This window comes from Danio aesculapii, chromosome 7, assembly GCF_903798145.1.
Source record: "Danio aesculapii chromosome 7, fDanAes4.1, whole genome shotgun sequence".
NCBI classification, from domain to species: Eukaryota; Metazoa; Chordata; class Actinopteri; order Cypriniformes; family Danionidae; genus Danio; species Danio aesculapii.
In genome coordinates this window covers 11,329,224-11,343,635 of record NC_079441.1, presented here as the reverse complement: position 1 = coordinate 11,343,635, position 14,412 = coordinate 11,329,224, and the positions used below count along the sequence as shown (strand labels likewise).

The 14,412-nt window shown below is 32.5% G+C and overlaps 1 protein-coding gene across 3 annotated transcripts in view; it reads right to left on the bottom strand.

The window, feature by feature from the left end:
• The window catches only part of dagla (diacylglycerol lipase, alpha), a 107,503-nt gene that overhangs the window by 36,309 nt on the left and 56,782 nt on the right, over nucleotides 1-14,412 (bottom strand). For all 3 annotated transcript variants that reach the window (XR_008838067.1, XM_056461038.1, XM_056461037.1), the window contains exons 6-14: nucleotides 12,927-13,014; nucleotides 10,491-10,625; nucleotides 7,524-7,601; nucleotides 7,117-7,241; nucleotides 3,621-3,774; nucleotides 3,378-3,461; nucleotides 898-975; nucleotides 502-582; nucleotides 130-272 (exon numbers count right to left, since the gene is read on the bottom strand). Coding sequence is in view for 2 of the 3 variants with exons in the window: in XM_056461038.1 (XP_056317013.1) it covers nucleotides 130-272; nucleotides 502-582; nucleotides 898-975; nucleotides 3,378-3,461; nucleotides 3,621-3,774; nucleotides 7,117-7,241; nucleotides 7,524-7,601; nucleotides 10,491-10,625; nucleotides 12,927-13,014 (966 nt within the window). In the remaining variant the exon portion in view is untranslated. The remainder of the gene's footprint in view (nucleotides 1-129; nucleotides 273-501; nucleotides 583-897; nucleotides 976-3,377; nucleotides 3,462-3,620; nucleotides 3,775-7,116; nucleotides 7,242-7,523; nucleotides 7,602-10,490; nucleotides 10,626-12,926; nucleotides 13,015-14,412) is intronic.

The following is a 14,412-nucleotide window of genomic DNA, read 5'->3' as shown; positions in this document are numbered from 1 at the left end:
CAGAACTGTAGTGTAATTTTACTAGAACTGTAGTGTAATTTACCAGAACTGTAGTGTAATTTTACCAGAACTGTAGTGTAATTTTACTAGAACTGTAGTGTACATCAACAATGGTGAGTTCGGACTGACCTGAGCAGGCCGCCGGGAGGAGAGTAGGAATAGCATTGCAGTGAAGGATACTGGGGCCGGAGGAGGAAGGACAGAATGGCGGCTGTTCCCGCTCCCAGAGAATGACCCACAATCACCAGCCCGTAGTGCATCGTCCCTTTACTCTGAGATATGGAATATACACAAACACATGATGAGTGTATGTGTTTGTGTTTCACGTGACATCATAGACAATGCTTGCAATGTGCAAATCATGCTTGAAGACACTAGGGTTAATTTACAAAACGACTATAGAAGCTACATTTATCTAATAAGACGTAATTTTGTTTATCTCTGAAAATAATAAAAAGTTGATCACACAAAAAAATCAAATAAATGAATGAATTAACTTACTAAATCTCTCCCAAAGGCCTGAGAGAGGATCATCTCTTGCTCCAGCTTCTTCTTGATATATTCGGCTGAATAAACCATTCCCTAAACAAACCATTAACAAAGAGAAGTAAAGAGTTCATATCTGTCAGTATATAAAGACATAAAAAGCATTATTGATACCCTTTAATTTTGTCCGGGCCAGTTTTATTACTTTGTCTTTTTGAAGCACAATTTGAAAGCAATATCTGATTTTCATTAGTTTATTTTCAGTAATGTTTTTATTAAATCACAACTTTTTTCAGTTTCATGTTATTTCAGTGTAGTTTTTCTTTCTTCAATGGAAGAGTGCCAACAATTTTGTCCTTGTCTGTATATAAATATCATGTTGGTCTCTATATGTGTGTGCTTGTGCAGAACCTTGTGTCCGAGCCACGTGCCGTGCTGCTCCTCGACAGGCAAACGCTCTGAATCGCCAGTGAGATCTGTTAAAGCGTCCTGAGAAAAAGACACAGAAACGTATCAAATGATGAATTTAGAGGCAGCCCGACATTATCGCAAAACAAAAATTGGGTTTATTTTGGAGTATTGACTGGCCAGATGTACATTAGCCCCACTTGTTACATGGTTACCAGTTAAATAAATAAAGAAAAGGGCATGAAATATTGATTCGAGTTCAGGTTATTTTATTATGTGGAAAGAGAGAGACCACAGAGTGATACGAGAAACACAAAACTAGCACAAAAATCGATAGTACTACAGTATATATATATATGGTGTTATTATATAAGGGCTAACTGAGCCTGCACTATTGAATTATTATTTTTATCCTCAAAACACTCAAACTTGTGTGTTAAAGCAGTTTCTTGAGAGATTCTGCAGGATTTATGAAGGTAAATTTAAGATATTTGTAGGATAAGGTAAAGAAAATGTAATGAAAAAATGTGTGTGTTCATAAATTTCAATGTCTTTAATATGTCTGTAAATTATTCAGAGCACACAATTAGTTTTTATTAAACTAAGTGTGCCCTATAATGAAAATCTGGGTATACCAGGGTATAGTAGAATAATAAGAGATCAGTATACGGGAATGGGCATACTGTGAGCATCAGACACTACTGTTTTCTTGTTCTCATGTAAATTCAACAAGTGTAAATCCTCGGTGGACACTGGGACAATCAGAGGACAAAACAAACTGTGACGAGACTCACGGCCACACGTGCAGGGCCGGATTAACGTAAGGGCTAGGTGAGGCTGAACCCCCAGTGCCAATGGAAGAAGGGGGCTCTTGATTGGCTGAAGAATTCATTTGCGCTATGGCACGGGAAATCACCTTATTTTAGTCACCCATAATAGTGATCAGATGTCTCAATTTTCCCAACAGAGTCCCTTAATTATAATAATAATAATAATAACCAAGCTTGTCGTAGAAAAAAAATTAAACTCAATCACTGATTAACTTGTACATGTGGTAACAGAAGCTGGGATAGGCGGAATCATGCTGAATAACTGAGGCGCAGTCTTGGCAGCACAGCGGTTACAGCTGGACTCAAAAAACCGTGCACATCCACGCAATCCCTCCATCACACAATAAAACCGGGACAGTGCACAAACAAATCAAATAGCCTACACAAGTAGTTATCAAAATATCCATCGTTGCGCAGTGTCTATCTCAAGTAAATACACTCGGTTATGCTCTACAGTAAGTCTAACTTAACTAGTTAGAAAGCAAACTTTTTTATGATCGTTTACTTTGCCCCTTTTATGAAAACGACAGTAATAATATGGAGCAATGAAATATTGGCGCTGGCTTTCATCAGACAATATGAAATAAATAAAATAAAATAAAATAAAATAAAATAAAATAAAATAAAATAAAATAAAATAAAATTTAATTTAATTTAATTTAATAAGGATGCTAGCCCTCTGTAACTCAGAAGACCACAATATTTTGGATATTAGAAGCATGGATTTTACAGACATCCTTTCATTTCGCATTTATGTTCAGCTAAAGTTCTAAAGAAACGTTTTAAAGGTAAACCCATATTTAAAGTATTTATTATAAAGCACTAATTTAGGAAGTATTGCAAATGTTTTTTGTTTTGCTGATTTTTGCAGCCTGTTTGAACTTTCAATTCTTATTATGTCATTACTTAATTTTGTATAGCCTACCACAATAAAAAAGAAAAAAAATATATAATAATCAAATTTAAATCAAATGGTGGAAAATTTGATAATAATATTAATTAGTAAATTATTAATAATAACAATAACAACAACAATAAATAGAAAAAGGGGCCATTGGATTTGCTATAGCCCCATTGTCTTCTTAATCCGGCCCTGTTTGCATGCATGCCTACTTTAGGTCATTCATCCAGATCTGACAAGCAGCTGACATTATCAGGAGAACATGACTCACATGCAGCTCAGATCATAAAAAAAGCTCTGAAATCATAAATATGCATGCCTCAGGCTACGTTTAATACATTTTCTGGTGATACAACAGTGATAATTTTCCTCCCTTAGTTATTTTAAGCGTATTTTTCACTATGTATGTGGGACTTTTATTTTGTAAACCAGACCCTAAATTGTTTACTGTGCATTACTGGGCAATGACAGCAGGAGACATGTTTCAAACTCGCCTCAGGATGCAAAATTAGAGGCATAAGGTATGTTTAGTTACATCTTTCGTTAATTTATGGTGTTTATTGTGAAATTTGAACACATGTAGACTGCTGAATCGTGTCAAATCACTCAGCTCAACTCTCATCTGTTCATGAAGAGGTTGATATTAATTCCTGGCTGTGTTTTCCTTGACTGTAACTTCAAAATACAAGGTGATACATCTCTCCGCTGCCACGCCCCATCATTACAGTACTGAACATCTGTGTTTGACTGACCTTAGGAGACAACGTTCCTCTGATGCTGATCACGACTTTCTTCTTTGCATGATCCACAGCTACAAAGAAGGGCGTCTCATAAACCTACAAAAACACATCAAAAATATGAGCAGTCATATTCACACGTTTCATATTTTGGCCGAGAGATGACTCACTGATGTGAACAGACATTTATCACACAAGACACAACACCTCAGCATTCAAGAGTCAGGGGGATTTAGGGTTTATGAGAAGATGTGGTACCGCATCATGGCAGGATGTGTAGACAATCTGGACTTCTTTGAGGTCTCTGTCTAGAAACTGGCGTCGGATGGCAAGGACGTTACAGCCGCAGCAGTTATCTTCCTCAACGGTGACGGATTGAGAGAGACGAGAGCCTGAAACTGAAGTATTGCAGCTGAGCAGAGAAGAGAAACAGAAGAGGAAAACATTAAAGCCATTCGATCCCATCCATCTGTCCATCAAGATCATTTTTCAGAATGACAAATGTGACAGCATGCCTTCATTCTGAATTACACAGTGCATATCAATGACTATTAAAAACTTGTTATTTTACCCTTCACAAATCTTTCTTTTAAATTCATATTTTCTATAGGAAGCTTTACAATATTATATTTTTGCATATACATTAAATTAGTCAGTACTGAAGGCAAATCTGGAGCTTATCGAACTAAGTAACTTATGATAAAAGTGCAGAAATTATTAGCTCAAATGATATATTTTAGAGGAAAAATATCAAATAAAAATGTTTAACCTGTTACCCAGCACTCACTTTGGGGATTTACACCTACCTACATTTAAATAGTAACAGTTCTTGACTCCAGTAAGATAAAAACACAAATTATGTATCATTGGAAAGACGGCTATTTCAGCTTTACTGTGGTGAAAGGGGAAGTTTCATGCTCAAAAATATAAAAAGTTATAAATTATGAAGTCATGAGAACAAAAAAATTGTAATGTGTTCAATATTTGTTTTTCCATATACAAACACAAGAAAACATTAATGTAATGTCCTGGAAAAAATATGTCTTGAAAGCCAAGTGTTTCATGAGTTTATATTTCAAATTTGATTAGGATAGCATGCAAAATGAGATTTCTGTAAAAAGTTTACTGAGGCTATATCGGTGTCCTTCTTTCCCTCACCATCAGAGGCACTTTCTCAAAAATGACCATCCCAAACTAAAACATTAACAGTTGCTGAATAATTGGGTCTACATTCACAGTTCATGTATCTTTGGAAAGAAGACACTTTGGGCTTTATTATCCGTCATTTAGAGTTTATAATGCTCAAAAAACACCAAATTTTTTAGTTTGTATTTTGATGAACATGAAATTAAATGTATCATCTTTCTATTTCTATATCAAAATATCTGTTTAGTGAATCTGTTTTGTTCAAATGCACCAAAATCATGACCTATATTAACTGAGAAATGGATAAAAATATTAATTTTTAAAATACGGTGTACTCATTTATGTGAGCACTATATATTTACATCATAACACTATACACTGACAAAAGTCTTGTCGTCTATGCAAGTTTTAGGAACAACAAATAATATCTTGACTTCTAGTTGATCATTTGGTTTCAAAAGTGGCTTATATGAAAGGCAAAAACCTCTAGATTACGCTTATTTTACCAAAATAAAACATGATCATGTCTTGATATTTAATTATTTAATTAGGACAGTAAGGTCTGACTTTACTTAGACAAAAGTCTTGTCACTTAACAGAAATAATGTCCAGTATAGAATATAAAGTCATGGTGCAGTGGAAAAAGAGTTAATATTGTGTATGACTCCCATGAGCTTGGAGGACTGCATCCATACATCTCTGCAATGACTCAAATCACTCATTAATAAAGTCATCTGGAATGGCAAAGAAAGCGTTCTTGCAGGACTTCCAGAGTTCATCAAGATTCTTTGGATTCATCTTCATGCCTCCTCCTTCATCTTACCCCAGACATGCTCAATAATGTTCATGTCTGGTGACTGGACTGGCCAATCCTGGAGCACTTTGACCTTCTTTGCTTTCAGGAACTTTGATGTGGAGGCTGAAGTATGAGAAGCAGCGCTATCCTGCTGAAGAATTTGCCCTCTCCTGTTGTTGGTAATGTAATGGGCAGCACAAATGTCTTGATAGCTCAGGCTGTTGATGTTGCCATCCTCTATGCAGATCTCACGCACACCCCCATACTCAATGTAACACCAAACCATGACTTTTCCTTCACCAAACTTGACTGATTTCTGTGAGAATCTTGGGTCCTTGCAGGTTCCAATAGGTCTTCTGCAGTATTTGTGATGATTGGGATGCAGTTCAACAGATGATTAAACATAAAAAAAAAAAAAATCAACCTTCTGCCACTTTTCCAAATGAACAACTAGAAGTCAAGTTATTATTTGTTGCTCTTACAACTAGGATTGATGACAAGACTTTTGTCAAGTAGTGTATATATATTATATATTATAAAATAGACATAAAATAGTTATTATTATTAACAAAAAGTACAAAATCATTTTTCCTTCAATCATAAATATTATGCATATCAATTAAATATAAAAAATTAAAACACAAATTAAATTACAAACACACACACGTTGGACAGTTTATCAAGGATGTACCGCTGGATCGCGTCTCACTATAATTGTTAAACGTGATGTTTATTTATCTCGACTCTATCTAATGACTCTTCTGTCTTTTGAATCTATTAGGTAACGTGTCACAGCTTTAATCTTTCGCTTTCACGCTTGTACTTAGTAATTTTAGCGAAAACCTCAAATACTGTTTGTTGATTCCTGTTCTTTATGCACCTTTTTTACCAACCAAGTTTGTCAACGCCATTATAACGACACAAATCACTCTGCCAATTCATGCCAGAGTCCTGCCGAAAAAGCGATTGACAGGTGGTAATATGTGTGTAATATCTCTTCATTTATTTATGATCTGGTTATGGGTAAAACAAAGACCATGCGGGTCAGGTAGTTGAAACAGTAGGCTGCAAATAATTAATTAGTTATGAATGAATTAATTATTCATAAATAGTTAATTCACTGCCGCCTCAGACGAAGATGCCATCGTCCATCGCAATGTTTTACATTAAACATTGTACGATGCCAAATCGGTCGACATCGCCCAACCCTAGTACAAATCGTATTTTCTATTGCCCTAACCCAACCTTACCCCTAAACTCAACCCTCACGTGAAACTGCACAGTTTTACTTTCTGAAAAAACTCATTCTGTGTGATTTACAGTATAAGCTTTTTGAGAAATGAGGACATCAGCAATGTCCTCATATTTCACCACCTTCTTGTAATACCGGTCATACCCATGATATTATACAGATTTGTGTCCTGATATGTCACAAAAACACGTACACACACACACACACACATTTTTGAAGAATATCAGTATACTATGGAAATCAGTCGTTACATTTAATTGTTTGGTTACCTACATTCTTTAAAATATCTACTTTTGTCTTTTCTTTAAATGTAGGATGTAAAAAAAACAAACAAAAAAAAAAACAGATTTTTACCAGCTTGTGGGTGAATGAATGGGGAGTTCATATTTTGGTTTTTTAATTTAATGTAGATTAACTACTAAATTCAATATGTTTAGATCCGCCAAAACCAAATAGTTGATGATAGGTACTCATAACTCTAAATCAGCTACTACTATACAAAAGCCACATTTATTCTCCTATTGTTCACTAAACAATCAAACGCATCAGTTTTTACTCACGAGCAGGTGCTGACGAGTCTGCAGAGTCCACACGCTGGTTTTCTCAAGAGATAAACGGGCCAGCCATACGCCGCCATGGCAAACAACATGTAGTAGCACACTTCCTTATACATGGCCATCTCAGTCTGCAAACAGCAGGAGACAATCATTAATAAACTTGTACAGAAGCAAAACACATGTACTGTAAAAACTGCTGGGTTCCACATAATTCCTTTATGTTGTCCCAACTCAAATCGATTACTTTACTTAATAATTTTTACAAATTTAAGTAACTAAGATTAAACATAAAATTAAGTTGTCCCCTGAACAACCTTGAGAATTATGTTGTTTCAGCTTATTTTAAATAAGTAGTTTATACAAGCAACAAAATACATTTTATTTAAGTATATACTGTAGTCTTTAAATACCGAGTTCTTGAGGTCCAAGTATTTAGTGTTGCGAGTCACAGGCATCCCAGACAGAAAGGCTAAAACATCATTATTTGCCTGCAAGAGATGCAAAAAATATGGTCACACTTTACAATAGGGTTTTTATAAGTGAATGTGTTTACTAACATAACCTAAGAATGAACAATACTAGTACAGCATGTATTAATGATAACTAAACATTTACTAATGCATTATTAAAATACAAATTCATGCTTTTTAGCATTCATTAAGGCACTGGGAGTTAACTACACAAAAACACCTTTATTATGTTGTTACTCGACTGTCTAGAATACTCTATTCTGATTGGTCAGTCGCAGTGGTGGAAAGAGAACTGAAAAACCATACTCAATAAAAAGTACTATTACTTGCCTATTGCAAGTAGATACGTATTGCAAGTAGATTAAAAAGTATCGGTAGTAAATATTACCTAAAGTATGAGTAAAAAGTAGCCCGTGTAAAAGTACTCAAGAGCAGTGAGTAGTGAGTATTACGCTGTTAAAAACTGATGCATTTACATGTAATTTGTGGATGTGTGTAAACGTAACATTCCGTAGTGCATTTAGTTATTGTCCAGCAGGCACACAACGTCAATGTTATTATTATTAGGTTAGATTTAGGTTGCGACGTCAGGTGACCAAAATTCAACGTCTAGCCAGAGTCTAAGGACAATGTTATTTTGATGTCCTATAATGACGTCAAATGATGTTGATATTTGGTCGATTTTAGGTAGTTAGAATGTAACCAAAATCCAACGTTGAGCCAACATCTAAAACCAACGTCATATTGACGTCAAAACTGACATTTATTCGTCAGGTATGGCAACCAAAATCTAACGTCTGATAAATGTCAATAGTGGTAACGTCCACACAACGTCAAGCTGTTACATCATTAGACGTTGATATTTGGTTGGTTTTAGGTTGGACGTTGGACATTAACGTAGGCCTGACATTAAGTTCTGACGTCAAACTGATTTTCATTTCCAAACAAAATGTGACATCCCCATGACGTTTGGGTTCAACGTCAATCTGACGTCATGTTGACGTCTTGTGCCTGCTGGGTGTTTAAGGTCATTTTGCTTATCATACAGTAAACATCCGTCATCTGTAAAGACTTTGGACATCTTCTTGGACACTTTGAACACTTCCAAACAGTTTGCTGCAATTATAAAGAGCTCATGTCTTGAGGTAGTTTAGTATGATGCGATTTACCTTCTATGTGTGATTTGATTGGACTCACTGGACTGATTTTTCTAATCCCCATAGACAAGAAAAAAATAAAGTAGTGACTGCAAGTTGAAGGAAAGTATTGGAGTAAAAGTACACATTTTTAAAACTACTTAGTAAATTACAATTCCAGAGAATAAACTACTTAATTACAGTAATTTTAGTATTTATAATTAGTTACTTTACACCACTGGTCAGTCGTGACATTTCAAGGTATTGTATTCTGAAATAACAGCCACTAAATAACATACTGGGAACTTCGAATCACCTTGACTGTCAGTGAATACTTTCAAGTGCATACTTGTGAATTCATAATACATAGGTAAATCTATTGCTGTGTCCCAATTCGCATACTATCCGTTCTAAATAGTATTTGACAATAGAATTAGTTTGTCCCAAATTGTAGTATGTTGAAAAGAGTAAGCCAAAGGTTCCTGAATGGTTTATCATTTCCGGTCAAAATTTGAAGTGTAAAAGCGTCCATACTCTAAACCACTGATATTGCCCACAGTACATTTTGCGTTGGACGGGAATTCGATTAGAACTACAAATGTGGGTGAAAAGTGTAAATAAACTTCAAACATGGTGGATGCCCAAGACCAACCGTCAAGTAAAGAATCGGTTTGAATGACTGTTAATTAATATCAAGCCAACTGGAACATATTTCAATCTGTGTTATATTTCATCTGCAACAACAATGTGAACTTACATAAGGACGTGCTTAGATATTAACATCTGAATACATAATTATCCAAAGATCTGAGGAGATTTCTCTGCATGAAAGAGTGATGAATGGCAGATGAACCTGCTGCTGCTTTTCCAATAAGGTAGGAAATTAAATATGACAGAAATGTGGATGATGTGTGGATGACTGACAGGGCTCATAACAGAGCAGCACAACAATCTGTTAACGAGGAAGTTGTATGTCAGATTTTTTAATTTACAGTATATATTTTTCCTCCACAAAAACCTACATACTTTTAAGATGTAGAATAAGTATGTGAATTGGGACGCAACATATGTTTTATTCAGCCAGTTTTGTTTCTGTCAGCCTTGTTTTTGACTGTCTGGCACCATCTTGTGACTGAAAAATCAATAGGTTAGTGTATACTCCATTCAGCTGTCTTCATTTCTGTCAGTTATGCATTTAATGAAAGAATTAATAAACCATTATGGCTCAGAACAATGTTTTGTGTCTAATATTATGTCTACAAAGTATACATTTAATAAATGGAATAAAGTACATCCAGTTTCTTTTTTGGCAGATTACAGCCCTTCAGTCTTATACAAATTATGCCGAAAAGCCTGTCCGTTTATTCTGCGATAACAACTTCCTGGATGTACTTAATCTCAAACTAAACAAAGATAAATAAACACAATAAACAGTAAAAATAAACAGTAATAAACTCGTTCTAAACCTGTTTCAGTTTGTATCTTCTGTTGAAACACAAAGGAAGATATTCTGAAGAATGCTGAAAAAAACAGCCATTGACTTCAATAGTATTTTTTATTTTTACTATAGATGCCAATGGCTTTTTTTCCAGCAACATTCTTTAGAATATTTTGTTATAAGTTTTTAAGTTTTTAATTTTCAATTCAGTTTAGAACCACTTGAGTGTGAGTAAATGATGAGGAAATTAAAAAGTTTGGATGTACTTTCACTTTAATATTTATATTTGTCCAATCCAAAGTACTGTTAAGCTAAACCCACGATTCTGCAGACCTGATCCAAGATGGCTGATCTTTTAGCCCGTTGCCTCTGTCGGAGCAGCACCAAACCAGCGATGATGTCACTCGGCACGATGTCCAGATCCCGGAAAAACTCGGCGAACAAGCTGGCCACCTCAGAGTAAGCGTCCTGAATAGACATGCAAGACATATCACTGCAATATTTGCTGAAAATATCAGGAAGTCATGTTAACAACATATTTAATTTTTGTTTTTGTTTCTCTGGAAACTGGAAATCAAGAGCGAGCGTGCTGTGTGTTCATTAGCATGAACACACAGCACACACTCCGTCTCACTACTTAAAATGGGTAAATACTCTGAATTTGAATACTCTTTGAAATATCTGGGATAATGTAAGTACATAAGTCAGCAAAACAGATACCACTGTTCTTGAGGTTGTGCTTTGTACATATTGTGGCGTTAAAAACATGATGCTCTTGTCCAAGGCATTGAAAAGATGTAAAATGTAAGTGTAACAATCATGTACATCTGTCAAATGCATGTTTACACAGAAAAACAATAGGAAAGTAGTGCATTGGAATGGAAAAAGAGTTCTGTGTGAATGGCTCATAAGTCTTGTGTTGGATATGTGTCATTATTATATATATTTTTTATATTGTTAATACCCCAGTATTATTTCTATTATTATCCCATCGTTATTATTACCTTTATTATTATTGATGTCCTAACATAATAATACTTTTATTATCACCAACCTTAGTTTTACTACTTTATTATTTTAACTAATTATTATTAACAATTATTACTACATTTCCCTCATTAATATTATTATCATATTCTTCTTGTTACTATTTCTATTATTATCATTACCTTTGTTATTATTGAAATCACTGTAGCCATCTTACTTTTATCATCCCCAACCTTAATTTTATTATTTTAAATATTGTAATTAATTATTATTAACAACTAATTTAAAAATACATCTATCTATCTATCTATCTATCTATCTATCTATCTATCTATCTATCTATCTATCTATCTATCTATCTATCTATCTATCTATCTATCTATCTATCTATCTATCTATCTATCATAATTATTATTGATTTAATCTATATTTATAATTATTATTATTATAATCATCATTATTATTATCACTACATTTATTATTATTGAAATCACTGTTGCCATCACAGAATATTACTTTTATCATGCCCAACTATAGTTTTATTAGTTTTTAATATTTTTATTAATTACTATTAATTATTAATTTAGAATTATACATTTAATATATATTATTATTATTATTATTATTGTTATTAATATTATTATTAAAATGAATATTTATAATTATTATAATGATCATAATTTTATTATTACCTTTATTATTATTATTATTATTACTAAATGTATTATTATTTAAATCACTGTATCCATTATCACAGAATATAACTTATCATCCCCAACCTTAGTTTTATTTATTTATTTTTTAAAATTAATTATTATTAATTATTAATTTTAAATTATACATTTACTATCTATTATTATTATTTAAATGTATATTTATAATTATTAAAATGAATAATATTATTATTATTATTACCTTTATTATTATTATTATTATTATTATTATTATTATTATCATTATTATTATTACATTTATTATTATAGAAATGATCATCATTATTATTAAGATTGCTACCATTAATATTATTAAAAATCACCGTTGTGGCCAACACAGAATATTACTTTTATCATCACCAAACTTAGATTTATTACTTTTTATTTTTATAAATTATTAATTTTAAATTTTAAATAGATTATTTATTATTGCTATGATCATTATTATTATTATTATTATTATTATTATTATTATTATTATTTAAGTTATATTTATTTTTATTACAATCATTATTGTCTTTATTATTATCATTATTGTTGTTGTTATTGTTATTACATCATCATCATAATTATTAATATTATTACTACCATTATTATTATCATTGAAATCACTGTTGCTGTCATCACAGAATATTACTTTTATCATCACCAAACTTTGATTTATTACTTTTAATTATTTTAATTTTAATTATTAGTAATAATTATTTATTATCTATTATTATTTTTCATATTTATATGTATTATTATAATCATTATTATTATTATTGACTATCACTATTTTTATTGTAGTTATTATTGTTATTATTATGACTATTTAAATACTAGAAATATTATTCTTATTGTCACTGCTGTTTATACACAGTCCTATTATTTCCATTTCTGTTCTATTGCTACTGTATGTTGCATGTTTTGCACCCTTAATGTTTTTAAAAAGTTCATCACACACCATAAATATACGTACTAAATATCAGCACATATCTTGTTCTGAGAGTGAATATCTTCCGCTGAGAAAGTGCTCACAGTAACTGGCGTGTGTATGTTTGTGTTTGTGTGTGTATTTGAGGCTTACAGATTGTGTATCTTTTGCTCTGGTGCAGCACATAAAGAATTTGAGTCTTCTGCTCCAGCTGCTGGCTTGACCCTCTTCTAGCCTGTGTCTGAAAGAGACAAAGACAACCCATCTGAGCAAATATCATGAGGACATCAGGGAATTAAAAGTCAACAGATATTTCAGTGCCGAGGCCAAAAATCCAGAAATAGAGGTTGGAAAATGGGTTATGCGGCGTTTACACTGTGCAACTGTAGTTTGGAGGAGGGCTGTAAAAATCTCAGCTAGAAACACAAGAGATATCTGTGGAAATTTGCTGTTGCATTATATCCTGACTAGCTGATAAACAGTAAAGGTGAAAACAGAAAAATAGACAGGTTTGCATTTAACCTCTTAAGGCCCAAGGTGTATTTTTACATGCATTTTTTATTTCTCGTTACTATTTGGGCTTATTAGAACCTAATTAAAATAAAAACCAAAGTATCTTTTGATACAATGTACTTTTAGAGAAAAATGATGTCCATATATGTGGACTCGTGGTCCGAATTTACATAAAACACCTTTTCCTGAATTTTTTTTTTTGCATATTTAACATAGATTTTTTTTTAAATGGTTTTGACTATCAGAGAGTAAAAACAATTTTTCCCCCATTTTGGACAGTTAAAAATAGTGTTTGGGACATTTCATATGCTGCAAAACAGTTGCAGGATGACACTGTATTTCTGGGACAAAATATAAAACATTGAAAGTATTTTAAACAGCCACTTAAGAGCTAAAATGTGCTGTCCACGTATGTGGCCACTAAGCCCTATGAGGTTAATATGTTTAAAAGAATAAGTGAAACAGAAATGGCAAAATACAGTTGAAGTCAGAATTATTAGGCTCCCTGTATATTTTTTTTCCACAATTTCTGTTTAACAGAAAGAAGACTTTTTCCAACACGTTTCTAAACATAATAGTTTTCATTTTCTAATAACTCATTCATTCATTCACTTTCTTTCTGGCTTAGTCTAGAGGTCTCTAACTCGCGGCCCGTGGATGGTTTGTAATTTCTTATACAAAATACCAGTGCTTTTTAAAAAAAAATGAGATCTACAATATGTTGTAGAAATTCACCAATTATTTTATACAACATTTACCAAATGCATTTCTTTCATTAAATTCTATATATTTTCCATAAATTCCATATATCTTTTCATGTTATATTATTATTATATTATATATTTTTTTTTATATATATATTATATTATATATTATATATATATATTATTATTAGCCCCCTTAAGCCATATTTTTTTTGCTTGTCCACGGAACAAACCACTGTTACACAATGACTTGCCTAATTAATCTAGTTAAGCCTTTAAATTTCACTATAAGACTGAATACTAGTATCTTGAAAAATATCTAGTCAAATATTATTTACTGTCATCATGGCAAAGATAAAATAAATCAGTTATTAGAAATGAGTTATTGAAACTATTATGTTTAGAAATGTGTTGAAAAAATC